This window comes from Acomys russatus, chromosome 12 (assembly GCF_903995435.1).
Source record: "Acomys russatus chromosome 12, mAcoRus1.1, whole genome shotgun sequence".
NCBI classification, from domain to species: Eukaryota; Metazoa; Chordata; class Mammalia; order Rodentia; family Muridae; genus Acomys; species Acomys russatus.
The window spans coordinates 1,026,932-1,048,761 of NC_067148.1; the positions used below are offsets into that span (position 1 = coordinate 1,026,932).

The 21,830-nt window shown below is 37.4% G+C and overlaps 1 protein-coding gene across 2 annotated transcripts in view; it reads left to right on the forward strand.

The window, feature by feature from the left end:
* The first annotated feature begins 14,617 nt into the window (after positions 1-14,617).
* Positions 14,618-21,830, forward strand: part of Gulp1 (GULP PTB domain containing engulfment adaptor 1) — a 107,526-nt gene continuing 100,313 nt past the window's right edge. Inside the window, exon 1 of one of the 2 annotated variants that reach the window (XM_051153770.1) lies at positions 14,618-14,729. In XM_051153770.1, the coding sequence (XP_051009727.1) occupies positions 14,702-14,729 (28 nt within the window). In that variant the 5' untranslated portion in view covers positions 14,618-14,701. The remainder of the gene's footprint in view (positions 14,730-21,830) is intronic. The other variant, XM_051153769.1, reaches the window with a different exon arrangement.

Below are 21,830 nucleotides of genomic sequence, written 5' to 3' on the forward strand. Positions count from 1 at the left end.
TTCATTCAAAAATTTTACTTATAGAAAGGTGTCTTACAATCACATGGCAATCTGCCTTCCTCTCTACTGCACAAGGCCGGTTTCTGGTGCTCTTTGTCTGCTTTGTTCTGTTTGTTATCCTCACTGTCTCCATCTTAGTCATGGTGTGTCCCCCGTGCTGGTATCCCTGCAGCTGACCTTCCGGCCTTGCAGTTTCCCTATTGAAAGGATTTTTCAGTAGTACAAATGTCATCTAGATGGGACCAGAAATTCAAGGCCTATTGTCCAGCAATGAGACTATAGTTAACAATACATTATTTTCTCAGAAAGTACCAAGGGTGGTTGTAAAGTCTCATGAAGAGAAGGAAAGAAACAAAAACCTAGTCATTCCACAGCGTACATATTTAAAAACATAGTATTACATATAATTTCATCTGTTAATTTAAAATTTAAAAGGATAGTATAGTCTTTATTACTACTGGAACAGCATATAGTATATTGACAGTTGATGGACAAAGTGCTTTTTGAACTCCATATTTGACTGTAAAAGCTAGCTCCCAGGTAAGCCATGTAAGCAAAGAGTGACTTCTGACTTCTAGACCTACTTTCCACAACCGTTATATGACAGCTATCTATGACCACAATATACCATTGGAATTTATGCACAAGCCAGACACATTCCACTACTAGCATATAACTGTTCTGGTCTGCTAAAAATTTCTAGGCCAGTGATACATACTTCCTAGGCAGGTAACTTTTGAAATTTATATTTTGTACATTCCAGGGCAACAATGATTCTCCACGTTATCTGCCAGGATATGATAGGGTTTACTAAGAAGATCCTAAATTGTGCTGTGCAACAGAGATGTAATCTTACAAAGTTCTTTTGAGAGTCTAGTGTAATAATAATTAATGTCAGAAAATGTAGAATATGAAAGAATTTATAAACAGATCCTAAAATCTTATAATTTTTCAAATTTGTAATGAAAATAATTCCCTAATTGAAGTCTTCCATTGCATATTGAGATAGAATGAAAATGCTCTCTTATTCCTAGTTTAATGATTTAAAACATGATTTCTTTCTCATCCTTCAAAACCTTCCGTGTAATAATCCATCAAGTCTCTTGATGCTATATAGTTGAAAATTTACACACACATCCACACACACGCAGACACGAGACAGAGACAGAGAGACAGAGAGAGAGAGGGGAGGGGGAGGATAAAAAGAAAACAAAAACAGAAAACTGTGAAGAAAGACACAGGTAGCCAGAAGGTGGTGGCGCATGCCTTTAATCCCAGCACTTGGGGGGCAGAGGCAGGTGGATCGCTATGAGTTCGAGGACACCTTGGTAACAAAGTGAGTCCAGGACAGACACAGGTGAAGGGCATACGTTTTTTTCTGGAGATGATTTGATTCCAAGAGACTTATATTAATATACAATAACTACATGTAACTTTCTTCAGCAGTTATTAGCATTGTTAAAAATACTTTTGTATTAAAGATTAACTGTTTTAAAAGGCATTCTTGAAACATAATCCTATTTCGCATCTCATTTTAACATTCAACTACTCTCCATTCCTATGATACAGTCATTTAGAACCAAAATACTTCTTCCATGGAAATGCCAATTTTACTTCTACTGCATTGCTCCCCAAGTCTGTTTCCCCACAAGACTCAAAAATGTAGGAGTTTTTAAATAAAAGATGATCTTCCCTTGGAAAGCACGCAAATTATGTGAAGCAAAATCATGGTATATTAGCACATCAGGAAACCTCGGAGCCTGTCTTTAGAGTATGCAAGTTTAGACATGTTATCTACATCTTTTCTTTAATGTGGGAGCTTGGGACAGTGATACTCCACATGGATTGTGTCCACAAAATGAAGGTATCATGACATGCTTTGGAGGATGGCTGTGTTAAGGAAGAGCATTCCTGTAAACAGCAGGTTGTACTGACCGTGACATGGAACAGGTCCACAGTTCATCATGCCAAACCCTAAGCCTTACTTTTGCCACCATTTATCACTCCTCCATCTCCAGACCTTCAGAGAATCTGAATATGAGTTAGTCTTATGGTAACTGTCCTTTTACTTAATATTTCAAGTTGTAAGTCTAACTTTAGCTATAGGAGATGTTTTAATGAATATTCTTTTTTTTTAAACTTTTTTTCTTCCTTCTTCTGTAAATTTGTTTATATTTCCCATACATACTTTGAATTTCTATGATTCATAGTTTTGGACAGCCTCCTCAATACATATATTTATGTTGCTCACTAATGACATCGTGTAGAAGAAGAATAATTAAGTTGTGGAGGTAGTTCTAGTCACATCAGTATGAAATGTAGCGTACGTCGATATCAGAACACAAATGCATGAGCCTTGTGAAGTGTCATTGCTCTCAGGATTAGTAATGCAGCATAGAGTGTACCACATAATGATCATGTTAGAAAATTAAAGTGAGCATTTCTGCTACAGATTTTCCCAATGATATTGTGTTCTACTAATGCAAAGCAATTCCCATCACTACTCTAGGATTTAGAGACTTGGAGTCATGCCTGGAAAAAATGCATCAGAAGGATTGTATGAGATTAGAGCCAAAATGAATTATTGCCACATTATTGGAAAATTCAGTGAAAAGTTATCTTTTCTGGGATTTTAAAAGAGGCAGTGTGTAATTTAGCAGTTGCTCAAGTGGCCTTTGTAGACTTTATTCATTTTTATATTCATTCAAATATTTTAAATTTTTGTCTGTTTTGTTTTCTTCCTCTTTACTCCTTTTCCATGTTTTTCCTTATGATCTGCATTAAACTTGGAGCTAATTTCAATAAGTCTTGCCAATTCTGCATACCTGTGAATTGCTTACTAATGTATATACACAAGATATGATGGTGCGTGCCTTACATGCATCTTTTCCTGTTACCAAAAATGATATAAGAAAGATATTTTGTAGTATATGTTACGTTTCTCGACTATAGGAGATGATTTAGCGTTTGTGCATTTGTAGAACAAGTCATGCTGCCTTCTAAAGAGAATCTAGGGACTTTCAGACTTATATTTGTTTGTATAATTACAATTGACTGATGCTAATATGTAAGTTTAGAGCAGAAGATGGCATGGACGGCTAGCTACATGCTGTCCCCCATTTGACCTGAGTATTTCCATTAGTCTGTTAGGAACCTCAGACTGGGTAAAGCCAGATTCTTGGCAACATTGGGAAAGAGAATTTCAGGCTAAGCCAGTAACATAGTAAAACTAAATTAAGATCTGTTTCATGAAGCATGGATTGGGCTTCTCAAAGGAGAATCTGGCCTCATTGCCCTAATGGTGATTATGTGGAGAATTTTTGAAGCTTTTGGAATTTTATTGCTTTTTGGGGCCTTAAGGGACCCTCTTCTTTTGTATCTCTCTTTTCTGTGTGATGATTAAATTACAGCGTAGCAGTAGAGGTATGTTGGGTGTCATTGCAATCTGGTGAAACAAGGAGCAAGTAAGATAAGCAAGTGGTAAGAGTGTGTCCTTTACTGTAAATGAGGCTTCTGGTAAGAGCCCTAGGAAAGGCAGGTTTGCAGCTTTGAAGGGTGGAAGGTATTGAACAAGTGTTAATTGTGTTTCATTTCTTGATCCCTAGCTGCTGAGCATCTTCAGCCAGACCTCCATCATGTAGTTCCTCTTTCACTTCTGCTTCTTGTGTCTTTAAACCCACCCCCCATCCTTATAATTCCTCCTGCACCATTTATACCCTTCATCCAACTGTTTTTTCCCCCCTCAGGGTACTTAAGTCATTCTTTTTGTTGCTATTTTTTTGGGAGGGGGCTACACGTAATTCAGTGTATACCAGAATGGCCTGAAACCCCACTGTGTAGCCACAGATACCCTTGATCTACCAAGCTTCCTCCCTCCATTTCCAGAGTGCTAGGATTACATGTATGCACCACCAGACCTGGATGATAGGAAGAAACTGAAGAGAGGACATCACATGCGGGAAAGGAGAACCAGAACTTCTAGCCTTAACCCTTCCTACTGAAAATTTCTAGCTGAAATTTGAAGGGAAGTATAGTGACCTTGAATAAGAACCTAGCTGTGTCAGATTTTGAAGTAACTATTCATGTCTAAGACTACCATCTTAACTCATGTGGTCACCTATGTTCAGTTCTCTATTTTTCTGAAGCACTGAAGCATTACACCTAGTTGACAAAGATGAATCAGTATTGCTTTCTTCAAGTTTTATTTGTTTAGAAAGCCTTCTTTAATGTAAAAGAAATAGAGGCATTGCAGTCGATGGTTCCTGCTTTCTTTTAGTCACTGCGCTTAGCCAATAAAAGTTTCAGAAGGAATTGCTCTTCCACAGACCACAACTAGGGATACCACAGAGACCAAGGTTTGTGTTACAGGAGCCCAGACATTGCCACCCAATAGAGCTTTCAGCTCAGGCACCATCTGCCTCACAGCTGAAAATAATTAAATGTCACCAACACCAGGCCCCCTTCTCTCTTCCTAACTTTTGCTAAGCAAGTTTACTGACACCATTGTGCAGACTGGCCAGTTAGTAATGTAATACAGGCTGCCTGTTCACCTGAGAATTTCAGTCATTCCTTAACTTAGAACAAGGGCTCATGGATACTTAAATATGAACAATATATTTCAATTGAGGATTTCTTAATTTTTAAAAAGAGTTAGTTTTCTCCTGAATTTTATTAGCAATTGTGATCCAACAACAACTTGATATATACCAGAAAAAGACACATTTTTTGTTTGTTTGTTTTACCTGACCAGTGTTGGCATAGAAATGATCAAAGATGTCCAGTCACTGTTTTAGACTGCTGAGTGAGCACATTGGTGTAGTGTTAAAGGAATGAGCTTTGGCTGCGTATAGCCACATATGGTTTGCATTAGGAGAGCAGAATCGTAAAATAAAATGAAAAAGCAAGCAGAGCATTGAAAACATTAAAAGAACACAGTACTTGTTTTTCTTTACAAGAAGGGTTGTGCTTTCAGAACATTCTTTTGGAATTGAGTCTGTACTGTGTCCAGTGTACTAATGGTTTAAGAATTTAATACATAATTTCCAGCCCTTAAAATGCATTTGGACTTTGCTAATCTTTAGATAATTTAAAAAATGCTTATTGTAAGTTTTGCTTCACAGTTATCTACCTTGTCTTGAACTGTGCTTGCTTTGCCTTTTTTAAAGAAATTCATTGGGAAGTTACACCTTAAAATATCTTCACAGTTTACTTTTTCCTCTGAGTCCCTTGCTGGAGTAAACTATGGGAAAAGAAAAAGGATTTTCAAGTTTATTTGTGCAACTTGTGTATAGCATGTTTAATTTCCATGTATGAGAAAAATGTGTTTGTGGTATTAGTATAGTAAATTAAAGTCCTAATTTAAAAGCAAAAATTGAGGTGGGCAGATAGCTCAGTGAGTCAAGTGTACTTGTACTATCATGAGAACCTAAGCTTAAATCCCTGTGGCTCATGTAAAGCTGAGGATGTACAAATGTGTCTGTAAACTGGCATAGCTGTGTGAGGTGGAGTCAAGAGAATGTCGAAAACCCAGTCCTGTTTGCCTTGTGTATAAAGCAGCAAGCAGACCTGTCACAAACAATGGGAAATATGAGGATTGACACTTTTTGTTTTCTGACCTCTAGCCATGTATTGTGTCACCTACACAAACGAACTAAACATCTGGGCATGCATATGCACACACATTCAAACACACAAATGGTAATAAATAGCAACCATCAATTTTTATATTAAACATAAAAAAACTGATGTTACTCTAACATCAGAATCACACTTTATTTTTTCAAGACAGGGTTTCTCTGTGTAGCTTTGGCTGTCCTAGACTCACTTTCTAGACCAGGCTGGCCTTGAACTCACAGCGATCTGCTTGCCTCTGCCTCCTGAGTGCTGTGATAAAAGGCATGCATCACCATGCCTGGCTCAGACAAACACCTTTAAAGAAAAGATTTATGGGGTTGTGATAAATTCCTTATAATGTTTTAAGTATTTTTGAGACTTTGGATTATTAAAGCTTATTGTATGCATCACAGTAAATTTTTTTTTAATATTTACATACAGCCGTCAGTATAGAGGAACATTAAGGGCCATTCGACCCTGTTATTCCTAGTCTGATCTGCTTTTCCATTTGTCAGAATACTGTGCTTTGTGATTGCTCTTTACATGTGAAGGTTCAGCTTCCAGAAGCCATGGTGTGCTCCACAGACAAAAAGCAGAACGAGGAAGTTTTGTGCCTCCTGGGCGCTAGCTCAAAAGCAGAGGAGTTCTCCAAAAGTCCTCCTGGCTGCAGTTATATGTTATAAAAAAAAAAAAATCAAAATAGGAAGATAGATAGATAGACGCAGTTAACCTCTCTGTTGAGAAGCCCTATACCATGTTTTGGCTAGGTATTATCCATTCCCTGAACAACTCTCACCTACAGGCTTATGTTTAAATCTATTTTAAAACATTTTTATTTTTAAAAATCCCCAATTTTGTTCTTTGTCAGTTTCATATGTGTTTATAATGCCATCTGATGATATTTTATACATCTTTTCTTAAAATCTTGAGTATGAAATCCCTACTGTCCAATTATCAGGTTTTTAACTTTTGGCTTGTTTTGTAACCTATAAGATGCCATTTATGAGAAAAGAAAAAAGAAAAGACAAAAATAAAGAATAGAAAAATAAACTCAGATAGCATGACCCAAGATGGACTCCCTGCACTGTCCCAATATTAGAGATGGTAAGGATCAAAATAAATTTTTTAAAATCCCCAAAGAACTGTGGTTATTTGTGGCCATATCTGTGAAATTTTTCAACTCAAATAATTTAAGACTATTGTATGATATTTATCCTCTGTAGTCCTCACTACTCAATTTTTGAGAGGTCACACAGGAAAAGGGCATGATGAACAGAATGAGTTTATTGTTTCTATGTTTATAAAACAATAAAACCAGTTATTCCTCCTTATTTCTGATACTGAAAAGTGTTTTGACCTCAATTTGGGACTTGCTGGTCCAAATGATTCTTGTGACCATTGTCTTGTTTAATTCTTTATTTTTTATGAATGCATTTATTAGGCTATCCATACTCATGCATTTCAAAAGCAGTGGATACGTTTTACAAGGGCAGCATTTAAAGCATTAATTAGTAAATAATGAATCAGAAACACTAAATATACTTTTGTGGAAGGTTGCTTTTAAAATAAAAATGTTTGCTTGCTCTGCTTTTTGATACTTATTACTACGAATTTTCTTTTATTTATTTACAAATGCTTGTTTATGTAATATATACATGTAGCCATTTTCATAAAATATTAAGTGACAACAACTTTTTATATTGAGTACACACACACAAATCAATGATGTAACTGGGAGAATTCAAGAATGTTGATGCACACAAGTATGGACTTTATTTTTTCTCCATAAGATTATTTAAATATATATATTATTATTATTCTATATCCTCTGTGCCCTTTCAGTTTCCATGGAAATATTTACACTTTCGTCTTTCCAGCAACTCATTTGATTTGCTTTATGATAGGGTTTGGAAGATTCCTCAGCTGGCAGATATGCACCAATATCTCCTACACTTAAGGTACTGACAGCAAAGCCAGAGTCATAGAAAGGGATGCATTGTCTTTCAATGCAAATCTTAGGAAGGGTCTTTTTGCTTTTTAGCGAGTAAATAGCAATAAACATTAACACATTACAAAATACAGAAACCGAAGATCCACCTGTGTTTTAAATCATTGTCTTTTTAAGCTTTGAATAACTTGCTCAAAGAAAAGGTTACTTTAGTCTGATAGCTTTTTGCTTTGAGGAGTTCAGGGAATGTGGCAAAGTAAACACATTCACTATTGAACAGAGAGGATGGAGTTAAACACACAAGCCTTTGGGGGCCTGTGTGAGGTCTCTGGGGATACAGACCCAACGATGGAGATTTTCATTTATAAGTATATAAATACTAAATTTGTATAAGTACTATCGACTGTTCGTCAGTTAAGCCACATTAATAAGAAATTGTCAAAAACAGTGTGCCCCAGTTATGCTTTAGAATTAACTGAAGAACTTTGTTCTTTGACGTAAAACCAGTAGTCCACGTTTTGTTTTAAATGGACTGAGGAAATCCTTGGCGACAAACACTGTTAGCCATCTCACAGGTAACTGTTGATTTGAAGTTCAAATGATTATTTGATTGAAAGGAAAGCCTTTGTCAAATCTTTCTCGCCATAATGGTTATGCATTGCCTAGAAGTTTGTGAGAGTTAAGGTAGCTTACATTTGCATTTTCTGATTCTAGTAAGCATCTGCCTGTTTGTTTTTAGACAATCAGTTTACATGTCTATAAATTGACAAAGTTTATCCTTTATCAATTTTCTGTGTTGGCACTATTTTTCTGTTTTTTTTTTGGGAGGGGAGATTCTTTGCATATCATTCTAGTTTTCCTTTCAGTTTTGAAAAAGTAGCTTATAAATCCTCAGTTCAATGAAGTGCTTCTTTAAGTAGTTTATAAATCCTCAGTTCAATGAAGTGCTTCTTTAAGCTTTCCAGGTGCAAGTTACTACTGTGTTGTTAGCTGATACTTTGAAGAAGTTTTGTCTGATTCACATATTAGTAATTTATTCACAAACATTTTTATTTTTTAAGTATGTTGACACATAGTAGTTACTAAAGAAAGATGCATGCATGCATGTGTGTATATGTACATACGTATGTGTATATGTATATGCATCTCTATTTTTCTGTATGCATTATTAGGGACACAAATATGTCTGTAGTGCATTGTAAGCAACTACTGTGACCTTTGAGATATAGTCACACCTTCTAAAACAATATATTTAAAGATATCAATAAACAAATGATTATGCCAATCAAATTGACCTGTTTTTTATCACAGGGACAAAGTGATCTCTTTATAATTTGTCAAAAAAATCTATCAAGGATACTCTAAAAAGTAGAATCTCATTAGAACCATAAATACATCTTTTAAATCTAACTAGAAACCTTATTTGATAGATAGGAGGTAATGAAAAACTATAAAAATTGAAGCATTCTCATTAAAATAAAAATGTTTGTAAAATTCCTATTGATTTTATGATGTACCAAATGTTGGTGTAATCTCATTCTTCTTTCATTTTAGGGATTCATTTCAATGAAATGCTAAGCCTAAATAAAAGCTATCATTATATATATATCCTCGGAGTCAGTTGTTATCCCTTTTATAGGGCTGGGATAATCATAATATTTACCTGAAGTGAATGAAACACTTATTTGAAAACAAAGGTACTAACTAATTGCTCATTATATATATATATATATATATATATATATATATATATATATATATATATATATATATTTCAACATCTTTGTTGTTTGAACAGATTCCTTTAGGAGAAGTATTTCTTATGTTAGAGAATGAACACTGCTATTTTTACTTGTAATTGTAGTAGATAGAATTTCTTCAAAGGTTTATATTATATGTACTGGTATATATGTATTTTAATATGTGCTATATTTATCTTAACAGACTAATTTCTTGTTTCTTTTACTAAATCATTTTCCTTTCTCCCCCTCACTCTAAACTCTCTCTATATATATCCTTTTTGCTTCTCTCCTTCAAATTCATGGCCTCCTTTTTCATTAATTGTTGTGTGTGTGTGTAATGTTACTTATATGTGCATTTCAGAGCTGACCCATTGGTATTGGACAAGCAATTGTGCTCTTCCCTGAAGAAGACTATTTCTTCTGCTCTTAGCATTCCCTTGTTGCCTGTAGTTTTTTGTTTGGAATTGAGGCCTTGTGAGATTTTTCCCTTTCACTTTGGCACATCCATTGGTGTTGTATGTGATCAGCTCCTGTTTGGGTAGTCATGTTGCAAAGACTCCCAGACTCACATTTTTCACTTGTATTAAATAATATATATAAATAAAAGTTTATTGATTTGTCTTGATTATATTTTCAAAATAACATGGTTTTGAACTGTTAAATATTTTTAGCAAAAGTTTGAAAAACATGTTGTTTTTCATATCAGTAAAATGTATCCTGTTTTAAGAAACAGTTTTTGTTTTGAATTCAACTAATGTTTTCTATCGATACTTCCTACATGCTAAAGAGAAAATATCAGCAAACTGTCGGGATTCAGATTCATGTGTTTTTCTAGAGCATATTTTCTCATTCAATTGATGGCTTCTTGTACATAGAGATATGAAAGTACTCATTAGTGCAAGAATAAAATGGTTACTTCATTTGAATGCATGCCCTGAAAGGAAGATTTTCAAATTAGTTCAGAAAAGTAGGTTGAGGGTAGTTGCCAGAAAGTTTTCTAAATATGTTCAAATGCTTTTCACATGAAAAATGAATCTAGCTTTAGGCAAGAAGAGGGTGTTTGAGAGAATTATTTCTGTAAGAGAAGAAGGACAAATGTGACAGGGAGACTAGGACAGTCACAACATGAGCAAATATAAAGAAGCATGGGGTTAAAAAGTTATGACTTGGGATAGTAGACATGAGAATGTTTTACCTTCAGGCCAGCAGTTCAGGAAGGAAGTGCTGGGGATGATGGGATTGTAGATGAGTCCCACATCCTAGGTTCTTGGGCCAAAAAGAGATTAATGAAATTTTCTAAAAGTAACTTTTATTTGCCAGATGTAATGTCATCTTGGAGACTTACTGCTGAATAAACACAACCTTTCTTGTTCTTTCTGAACTCTGGCTGGCTGCTTCAATTCAAGTGTTCTGGACCAATCTCCTTTCCAAGGTGACTGATTCAACAAACTGGCTTCTTTTGGCTTCCGACTGAATTGCTCTGCTTTGCCTGAAACTAACTCCGGTAATCTGTTCTAATCTTTTGGGGCCTTTTCATTCTCTGGCTTCTTTTGTCTCCACCTGTGTCTCGCTTCTCTTCAATCTGCCTCTGAAAAGCTCTCCTAGTAAAACCTGCCCCTCCTTCTCTCTCTCTCTCTCTCTCTCTCTCTCTCTCTCTCTCTCTCTCTCCTTTTTTTAAGTCAACCCTCTTTCCTGTCATGCTCTCTTAAGTAGTCTGTCTCTCCTGTGCTGTTCTTGCCAGAGTTGAGTATATTCTCTCTGAATCACTCTGTCAAATTCTTGCCTGATTCCTCACTTTGTCTGCCTCTCGTTTACATGTCACTTTCAAACCTGGCTACTTCTCTCTAAAAACTACCAGATCTTGATTGTCTGGGATTAAAGGTGTGTGCTAAGGCCACGCCTGTATTCCAGCCAGAGGAACTAAAAGTATGCGGTGTGTCTGCACTCTAGCTGAACAGTCTTTGGATATGATCTCTTGACAAAGCAGCCATGTTGCTGGATTAAAATTCCTCCCTAACATTTGAATAGGAGTAATAGCACATGGTTTTCAGTTGGTCTCTGGACACAAATGGTTCAACTAACCATGTATAGAGCGAAGAATAAGGGTTTGCAGTTTTGTAATTGCTTCTATTTACTAAACTGAGAATCCTGAACCTCATCTAAGCCACCTGGGAAATGGTCTTTGATGTGCTTGTACTTAGAAGAGAAAGCAGAATTTCTGGAAGTTTTGTTTACCGCCAGATTTATTGCCAGGAAAAAGTACATTATTTTCAAATGTGATGAACATGAAGGGATTTCTGAGGAGAAATAGTTTGTCAGCTATAATTGAACCATTAATAGGTAAACAAAGTAGAAAACTAACTTGTTTGTGTTTACTCTGGTCACATTAAAGCTAAAAGGAAATTGGTTATGGTAGCAATGGTAGAAGCAGAAAGTATTTATTGTTTCCAAGCAGTCTGGTTTGCAGGTATGGCTAATACATCTATCCTTGTTCCCACCAGTGAAGAATGCAGGTGTTCCCTATGTGAATATCTAAAGACTTCCTTTCCTCCATGCCTTGACTGCATCTCAGGAAAATGTCTTTCGTTAGTCTGAACACCAACTTATTTTTACAAGATACATTTTCTGTGACTGTTTTAAAAGCTAGCAAAAAGAATCTCATACCTTTGCCCAAGTTCTCTACAGCTCAGGGAGCTTCTTTATTGTTATCATGGTCCTTCTGAAGCCCTGTAATGTGTTTGTGGGTTCATTATGATAAAATGGTTCTATTAAATTAAGAAAGAAGTCCCAAATAAAGTAAGGAATGATGATAGTAAGTTTAAAAAGGGCAATCACTTTTAAAAAACTATCTGTAAGATGATTAAAGCAGTGAGTTCAGACAAATTTTTAATTACTGAGTTTTAGCATTTAGTGTAATTTACAAACTGTGTCTAGTGTCAACATGCCAATGTATCAACACTTTCACGAAGACAAAAGAAATTCAAATGTCAAGTTATTTTCATTTCTAATACCCCAGTGAGACATGGAATATTTAAAACTGAGCCAAAATTTATACTATAGTTTTATGTGTAGAAATGAAATAAAATGCATATTTTAGCCATAAAAATCTACAGCCTTTAGTTGTAAACTCTAACAGCATTAACACTGCTTATTCTAGCTTCAAGAGGAATTCAGAAGGGCTTTCCAAAGACAGCACTACCTCTGAAACTGAATTCCACAGTTCTTGGTCACTAAGATACAAGTGTAGAAGCATTTGGTGAAATGACCAAAACTGCAGGCTTAGTAAGAGTCCAATGGAAATAAAGAGAGGAGATCACAGAGTGTGCACATTGTTACAATAGAATAGTTGTGATTATTTTTAAGTAGATAAATTTTTTAATGTGATTTTTTTACTGAGAACCTCAAAGTTTGTGGTTTAAAATGAAACATCTCATTCGAGGTCTGCCATAATCTACACTAGTCAAGTATGCCATACTTATTTGTTTCAGCATAGATAATTCTGTACTGAATAATTTATTTGTCTTTGAGAGTATTTTTCCTGGCACCATTATTTTCTGTGTAATTGTCTCATTTTGGAGAAAGGGGGCTGGCTTTCATTAAAGACACAACATCATGAAGAATACGCGAGACAAAGTAGTTTAGTTGACATTAGAATCATAATGAAAACCTCATCATGTAACTGCTGAGACACGGCCAGAGCTGAGAAATTTGGTCCAGGATAACATAGACAGTGGAACATTCATATAAAGATTAAATTTACATGGACAGGAGGTTGCTTTGACAGTTGTGTTCTATGGATGCAGGAGCCTATAAATGTCCTCATCTGGAGGCTGAGTGGTGGTGTCCTCTTCAGACTGACATTCTTAGGCTAATACTGCATGGGTCTTCACTTTTAGTAGGACTAGGTAGTACTGCCACAACATTCCAAGGTGAGTCCAAAGACAGTTTAGAATTTTTAAGAAAATATATTTTTATAACCTTTTTATCATTACTTCAATCATAGAAAGTTAAAATATCTGCTTAATAATTTGCTTCCATGACAATCCTGAGACATAGAAATCGATGGGAATTTAGGAGCTTAACTGAACATCCAAGTTCTGTGTATGTTGTCTTTCAAAGGATAAGAGAGCAAATGCCCAAAAGTCAGCTGACAGAAGAGAAGGATCAAAAGCCCCAGACCACGTCCCCTGGGTGGGGAGGCCTGGAGGCACTCAGAGGAAGGATGGCAGGCTACCAAGAAGAGACTTGATAACCTATGAGCATATATAGGGGGAGGAGGTCCCCCTCAGTCACAGTCATAAGAGAGGACAGTAAGGGCAAATGTGAGGGAGGGAGGAATGGGAAGATACAAGGGATGTGATAACAATTGAGATGTAACATGAATAAATTAATAAAATATATTTTAAAAAAGAAATATGAGATATGCACCACACAACAGATAGGAAATGGATAGGTTTATTATATGAGCATTGGGGGGAGAAGGAAGGGGAGAGTGCCCCACAAAGAAGGGGGGGGCAGAGAAGGAGGAGAGAGAGATACAAGGGATGGGATAACAATTTAGATGTAATATGAATAAATTAATAATATATATATATTTTTAAAAAGAGCTCATTGTGACACTGGACGCACTTTCCTGACGACAGTCCTGACCTGTCCTTGCCACTCTCTCATGATAATTGTTTCAAACCTTTCATCTTGAGTATGTCAGTCAGACACTGTCAGTGTCTATAGGCATGGTCAATACTCAGATTATCCTTTAAAGCACTGGACTATACAACAACACTCTCATGAATCTCATCTTTTAAGTAATTATTTACTTAATAGAGAAAAGTCTAGCCCAGAGGGATATAACCCAGTCAGATCTGAACAATCTCCCCTGAAACCAAGATCTAAAACTAACACAGGATGTCTAGAGGTGTGCATCCTTTGGAGAGCTTTTAGTTGACATATTATACTTTGTCTCTTAAAACATTACATATTTAAGATTATAGATAAATGGACTGAAATGAGCAAGTAGGTTGTGATCTACATTATAAATTTAAGTAGTTTTGTGATTTGCCAAAGAAGGGTACAGAAAGCCTAACCATTATAATATTATCCATGTACAGTTTTGAAAGTTTAGCCATATCTATCATCCTGTGGGATTTAGTAGACTATTGCCCCTTGAGTATTTATCATCTCTTAAAGCCTTTGTAATTTCAAGTGCACCAAGAGTTGGGTGAGACTGAGGCAGAGAAATTGCCCTGAATTTGAAGCCAGACTGGACTACAAAGCAAGAGCTTTTCTCAAAAAATCAAACAAAAACCATCATCAACACAGAAGAGGCCATTCATCAATGCTTCCTTTATCTTTTAACAGAATTGTGTTACTGAGTTGAGCAGTTGCAAGTCTCTGCATCATGAACCGTGCTTTCAGCAGGAAGAAAGGTAAGAGAACTTGGGAGTCAAATCACTGTTATTAATAAAGTGTAAATGAGACATTTTTTTCTTATTTATCAAGCTAGTAGAGTTATATTAGAGCAATTTTCATCTGTAAGTACTACTAATTAATATGTTTTGGTTGTACCCAAATTAAAAGTCAAGTTAATATGCTTAGTTCAAAATACATATGAACATGTTATATGTTCTCTAGCAATTATATGCTATATTCTGAAATTGTCTAGAATAAAATGATCTGAAAGGGAGATTTTCAGTAGTGAGAAAGGGGCTATCTTCTATTTAACTTGCTTTTCAGAATTTTAGGCTGAATACTTAAATAATGTTAATCAAATTGTAAAGAGATGACAATTTGGTAAGGTTATAGATAAATGTACTGAAACGAGTAAGTAGGTTGTGATCTACATTATAAATTTAAGTAGATTTTGTGATTTGCCAAAGAAGGGTATAGAAAGTCTAACCATTATAGTGTTATCCATGTACAGTTTTGAAAATTGACTTTAAGTTTCATGGGTAGTAAAGATGACCCAACAGTAAAATCAACTGTAAATATTTATTATATGGACAACAGATAGTTCAGAACCAGAAATTACAGCATTAGTGTTCTATTTTATTTGATGAAGCTAAGTGAAGTGCATTTTACCCAACTTGAGCCCTTCTTTGAATGGTTTAGGATTCATGTGTCCTGTTCTGGCTACAAATTCACTGTGTAGCCTGGAAGGTGAACTTGAACTTTGATCATATGGCCTCCATATTGCCAGTGCTGGGATTACAGGCATAAACCATTGCATCTGTCTATGAACTGCTGAGGATCAGACTCAGGGCTCCATGCATACTAGGCAAGTCCTCTACTGATGGAATTAAAATGATGCTCTGACACAGTCACATTACAAGACCAGAAATAAAACCAGATGTAACTTACTTACTTACTTAATTTATTTATTTATTTATAGTTTTTTGATTAAAGAATTCTCTTTATAACCTTGTCCATCCTGGATTTACTTTGTAGACCAGGCTGGCCTTTAACTCACAGAGATCTGCCTGCTTCTGCCTTCCTGAGTTCTGGGATTAAACTTGAATAGACATAAAGTTGAGAATTCGCTGTATGCAGTGAGGAATGCCTTTCATTATTATTTGAAGGGCTGTCTTTTCAGCCATCGCATATACTTTAATGATGGGCAAGCAAGTATAAACTATAAAGCCAGTGATTTAGCATAGGAAAATGCATTTTACTAGATCGTTACTGTTTGTAAAGTAAGAGGTAAAACACTTGGGTGTGGTAAGCAGACTATTGTATTCACTGGAAATTTAGATAATGTGACCTTTAAGATCCTGTGCACACCCATGGATATGGAAACACGTCCTTTTATTTATTATTCTGACAAAATGGAAGCAATGGGACATTATTTGATGTCTGTAACTTGCTTCTCATTTTAAACCCACTAAAGTGAAATTATGTTTCCTTTTTTAGTAACAAAGTCTAGAAATAGTTCTACAACACTGAAGTGTCTGCATTAAATACTTTGATACAAATCATCAGTTGGTTCACAAATCTTTCCAGACCTTTTGATATGCATAGATCTGATTATAGTTGTCTTCCTCAAAGCTTTAAAGGCAAAGCCCCATCTTGAAGTTGTTATAGAGTTGAAAGATACTTGGTTTTATTTTTTTCATTGACAAATTACAATGACCAGTGTTCATTTCCAGTTCAAAGGAATTCTATTCTAACTCAATGTGTTTGACACATTGAACAAAGTGGAAGGATGTCCATGGAGAAATTGGAAATACAGGCCTTGTGATTTCCTCCAATATTTCATTCTTTCTCAACTTTCTTCACCTTCACTTCACTTGTTTTTTTCAAATTTAATGATTATGCTAATCAGAAATTATTGATCAGTGTTTTGATCCCCATCTATGTTAGAAATTAATACCAGGTATTTTACCTTAAGTTTGGCTAATTGGTCCTGACTCATGAGTTAAATAATAATCTCTAGAGGTCCTGTTCCTACTGTTAAACAATAGAACTGTAGGTTGAGAGTATAGTCTTATAATACTACACCTGATTTTATAGATGCTGGGAATGGAACATAGACCTTCATGCATACCAGAAAAGCACACTACCAACAGAGATACATACCCAAACTTCTTTTCATCCTTCACAAAGGAAAAACCTTTACATCATTTTGAGTCATATAGTCTTGGTCCAGCAAAAGATCTTGTCTAACCCTACATCTGAGGAAGGGATAATATCCAAAATATATAAAGAACTCAGAAAATTAAATACCACCAAACCAGTTAATCCAATTAAAAAATGGGGTACACAGCTAGACGGAGAATTTTCAACAGAGGAGTATTGAATGGCCAAGAAACACTTAAAGAAATGCTAAACATCACTAGCCACGAGGGAAATACGAATCAAAATGACTTTGAGACTCCATCTTACACGTATCAGAATGTCTGAGATCAAAAACTCAAGGGACAGCCCATGATGACCAGGATATGGAGAAAGGGGAACACTCCTCCATTGTTGGTGGGAATGCAAATTTGTATAAGCACTTTTGAAATCAGTCTGGTGAGTTCTCAGAAAATTGGAAACAGTTCTACCTTTAGACCTAAATACCACTCCTAGGTATATACCGAAAAGATACCCCACAATACAGCAAAGACACATGTTCAATTATATTCATAGCAGCTTTTTGAGTAATTTGGAAACAGTGAAGAATGGGTAAAGGAACTGTGGTACAATTACACAATAGAATACTTTTCAGCTATTAAAAACAAGGAAATCTTGAAGTTTGCAGGCAAATGGATGGAACTAGAAAGATCGTCCTGAGTGAAGTAACCCAGACCCAGAAAGACATGTATGGCATATGCTCATCTATAAGAAGATATTAGCCACATAATTCAGGATAACCAAAATACAGCACACAGACCTTAAAAAACCCTAAATAATGAGGAGGACACTAGGGATAATGCTTAATTCTAATTCTGAAGGACAAAAAGAATTGACACCAGAAGCAGTTGAAGAGAAGAAACAGGATGGGAGACTACCAAAGAAGGTCTCTGAAAGACTTCATTCTAGCAGGGGATCCAAGCAGATGCTGAGACTCACAACCAGAGTAGGGTAGAGAGCAGGGAGTCTAATAGAAAGTTGGAGAACAGAAGGACTGGAGGAATCAGGACCTCCACAAGGAGACCAATGTAGCGTACAGATCTGGGATGAGGAGGGGTATGCTGAAAAGACTGAAGTACCAACTAAAAACCATGCATGGTGAGGATGTAGTTGATAGGCAGCAGAGTTTCTTTGTGGGTCCCATAATATGTGGAGTAGGAGTTATTTCTGACATGAACTGTGGTCCCCACATGTTGATCACTTTCCGCTGGAAAGGCAGCCTTGCTAGGCCACAGTGGAAGGGGATACAGGCAGTCCAGATGAGACTTGATGGGATGATGTCAGATGTTAGGGGAGGAGGACTCCCCCTTTCTGAGGACTGAGGGAGGGAGGGAGGAAGGGTGGGAACAGGAGGCCATGAGGGTGGGGACTACAATTGGGATGTAATGTGACCAAATGAGACAGAGAGAGGGACAGAGAGAGAGAGAGAGAGAGAGAGAGAGAGAGAGAGAGAGAGAGAGAGAGAGAGAGAGAGCGCCAGACAGACAGATAGACAGAGAGAGAGAGAGAGAGAGAGAGAGAGAGAGAGAGAGAGAGAGCCAGACAGACAGACAGACAGAGAGAGGGAGAGAGAGAGAGAGAGGAGAGAAGCTATAATCCCCTAAAACATTTTTAAAAACCATCACAACTCCATTTAGTAGGAAATCTGCCCCTTATCAGCTCAGGCGGGTCTAGAAGCCTTCACAGGAAAGAGAGTCTGGGACTCTGCTCTCTGTTCTCCACTAAGGTCTTTGATTGTTATTAAATGGTGAAGGTTATCAGGGAGAAGGTAAAGGGGTGAGACCAATCTTACCTGGCTTGGTGTCTTCACTTTCTTTAGTCCAGAAGATGGTTAACAGAGATTCTTCATCAGTGTCCAGAAGTGAGGGATCCTCTTCAATTAAAGTGTCTGTTATATTTGTTCCTATATAGTGTTGAGTTAGTGGCTGTTTATTATATTATAAATTATCCTTTTATATCCTGGAAAACAATATCATTATGTAAATAAATTTTGCTTTGAAATGGAAAACTTGATTTTTATGAGACAGTTCAAGTAATCTTACCATCTATGGTCATAGTCACTAACTAGGAAACTATCTAATTCACATGTTATTTTTGTTACCTAGTGTAAATATGTACTATGCATTATATTTTGAGTAGGCAAATAGGACTACCATCAGGAAGAGCTTATTTCTTATTTTATAGATATCTAGTTTACTTGGTCCAAGCACACTCCCATTAAGTGGTTCAGAAGTATCAGATAAATCTATGACCACCTAACACTCAAATATAGCTGTTGTTTTTCTTTTTCTTAGCACTCTGTGGCAGTGTTGTGAGATTAGTAGACTGAATTATTCCCTTCACTGCTAATATTTGTAGATGCCCTAATGTCTTAGGGTTGACATTTCTCTTAGCAGAGAAAATGCTGCATAGATGGGAATTCCACACATCTGAGCTATTCAGAACAACTCCTATAAGCTGTTTTGATACCATAATCAAAGGGTAGATATTGATAATTGCTTATATTTGGTTCTTTTACTTTTATTGAATGTCTATGATTTACACATCATGCACTAAAATCCCTCTCTTCATCCCAGTAAAATAAAACAAACAAACAAACAAACAAACCAAAAATCTTGTCACAGAAGCTATAGTGTATCACACAGTATAGCCTTTTGTCCACATGTGTTTACTTTCATTGCTACGATTCATCAGCCTGGTTTGAGGCCTACACTATCATTACTGGATCCTCACTGGGACTGCTGTCACATATCCCATTGTTGCTGTGTGTCAAGGAGATTTTTAATCTTTGAATCTGCAGGTCTGACCCCTTCATGTGTTCCAGCAGGTCATACATAGGGTGAGGTTGACTCAGAGCCCTGGATCAGGACCTGCTCAGGGCAAGGCCCGCTCTCCCGCTCCCTTGTCGTTATGGCAGGGCTGGCTCACCCACTCCCATGTCCTCAGGGCAGGGCCCATTCTCCCACTCCCATGTCATCAGGGCAGGCCCAGTTGTTATCATGGCAGGGCCAGCTCTCCTCCTCCCATTCCTCAGGACAGGGACTGTATGCCCACTCCCGTCCCATCATTGCAGGGCCAGCTCTACTGCTCCTATGTCCTCAGGGCAGGGCCGTTCACCCGCTTTCTTGTCCTCAGGGCAGGGATGGCTCACCCGTTCCCTTGTGTTCAGAACAGGGCAAGCTCACCTGCTCCCATGTTATCATGGTGGGCCTGGCTCTCCTGCTCCACATCCTCAGGGCAGGGCCAGCATTTCTGCTCCTGCGTCCTAAGGGCAGGGCTGGCTCACATGCTCCAGTGTCCTTAGGGCAGAGCCAGCTCTCCTGCTCCATGTCCTCTGGGTGGGGCTGGCTCACCTGCTCCCTCATCCGGAGGACCAGATCTCCTGTTCTTATGTCCTCAGGTCCAGCTCTCCTGTTTGCTTGTCCTCAGGGCCAGCTCTCTTGCTCCCGTTCAATTCACTAGATTGTTGCTGGCTGTCAAGGCCTGGATGGCCTCCTACTCCTGTGGGTACTGGATCTTCTGGGCCATCAAGCAGGTGGCAAGTGGAGGCCGCTCAAAGTCTTTGTTGAGTTGCTCTCAGAAACCATCGATGTTGGTCCAGTTCAGCTTCTTTTCCAGGGGAATTTGTGGCTCTGTTGATTCGAGCCTCCAGAGTCTCTGTTTCCATCGAGTGCTCTATCTGGCATGGCCCCCCAACATCTGTGCTTCCCTCTTATCCACCTCTGCATGATCCAGCTCTCAGCACTGAGCACTGCCCTGGCCCAGGATAGGAGGCTTGTGAGGCCTGTGGTGTGAGTGGTGCAGTCCTCACTTGGGCTTCACTTGAACAGCACCCTCACCTCAAATGCCATCTCCTTTGGCTGCACTGGGCCAGGCTGCTACCTGAAACGTGACAGAGGCTGCAGCCCGATAGCCTTGGCATGGTCCCATGGTCCTGTGGAGGGAGAGTATGGAGGATCCACATGACAGAATTTCCTTCTTTATGGGAAACACCAGCACTGTGTTTTGAAGCTCTTGGTATGGTCCTTTGGTGGCTGTGCAGTCAGTGCTGTTCAGTGGATCAGACAGTGTGAGATTGATGCTGTGCTGGATGATCTTGGCTTGAGTATTTCTAATACATTGTGCTAAGTGTTTCCTCCCAATCAGGCTGCCCTTGGGGGGGGGGGGTGAACATTTCTGGAACACAGTCATCCTCCTCAGAAGGCATTGAGGACCTCATCTCTTGAAACCCTGTGGTCCCAGGCGCAGGGCCCCGGGGCCGCCATTTGGCCCCTTGGGCACCATGCGGCCCCCAATTGCATTTATTTTAGGTTTCTTGTTTTCTGTTAGTATTTTTTGAATTGTCAAATTAACATTGATTAAAAATAAACCATAGAGTAAAAAGTATGAAAATAAGCATACTGATTTTAATTTTGCTTTTTTTAACTTGTCAATTGACATTTTGATAACTACATATAATTCTGATGTTTGGCATTCAAAAATTTTTGATTAAGCATTATTTTCTTCTTCTTGGAAATTTTATTCTATATCCATTTTCTCAGTAACATTTCATATTAAATGTAATATACTAGAAATATATGATTTTTGTTATGTTATATTGATCTCTATTCGTACAAAAGTACAAATTACATCTTTCCTGGTAAGATTTTAATCTAAATACAGCCTATATTTGTTGACCTAGCATTGCAGTGGTTTAACATGTGTCAAGAATTTTGAAATGTTGGCACTTCCTTTTATGTGCCTATTCAATTTGAGTAATTGATTTTCGTATAATTAGAGGGAATGTAGACATGGTCTAGAATGTCTATGCTCCTGTTTCTATACCAGTCTCATTATCTTACTGCTTCTGCGGTTACACCTGGTGACTATTTTTATTTTTAAAAGCTCAAGAACTTAGACTGCTTTCCCTAGTAAGACTT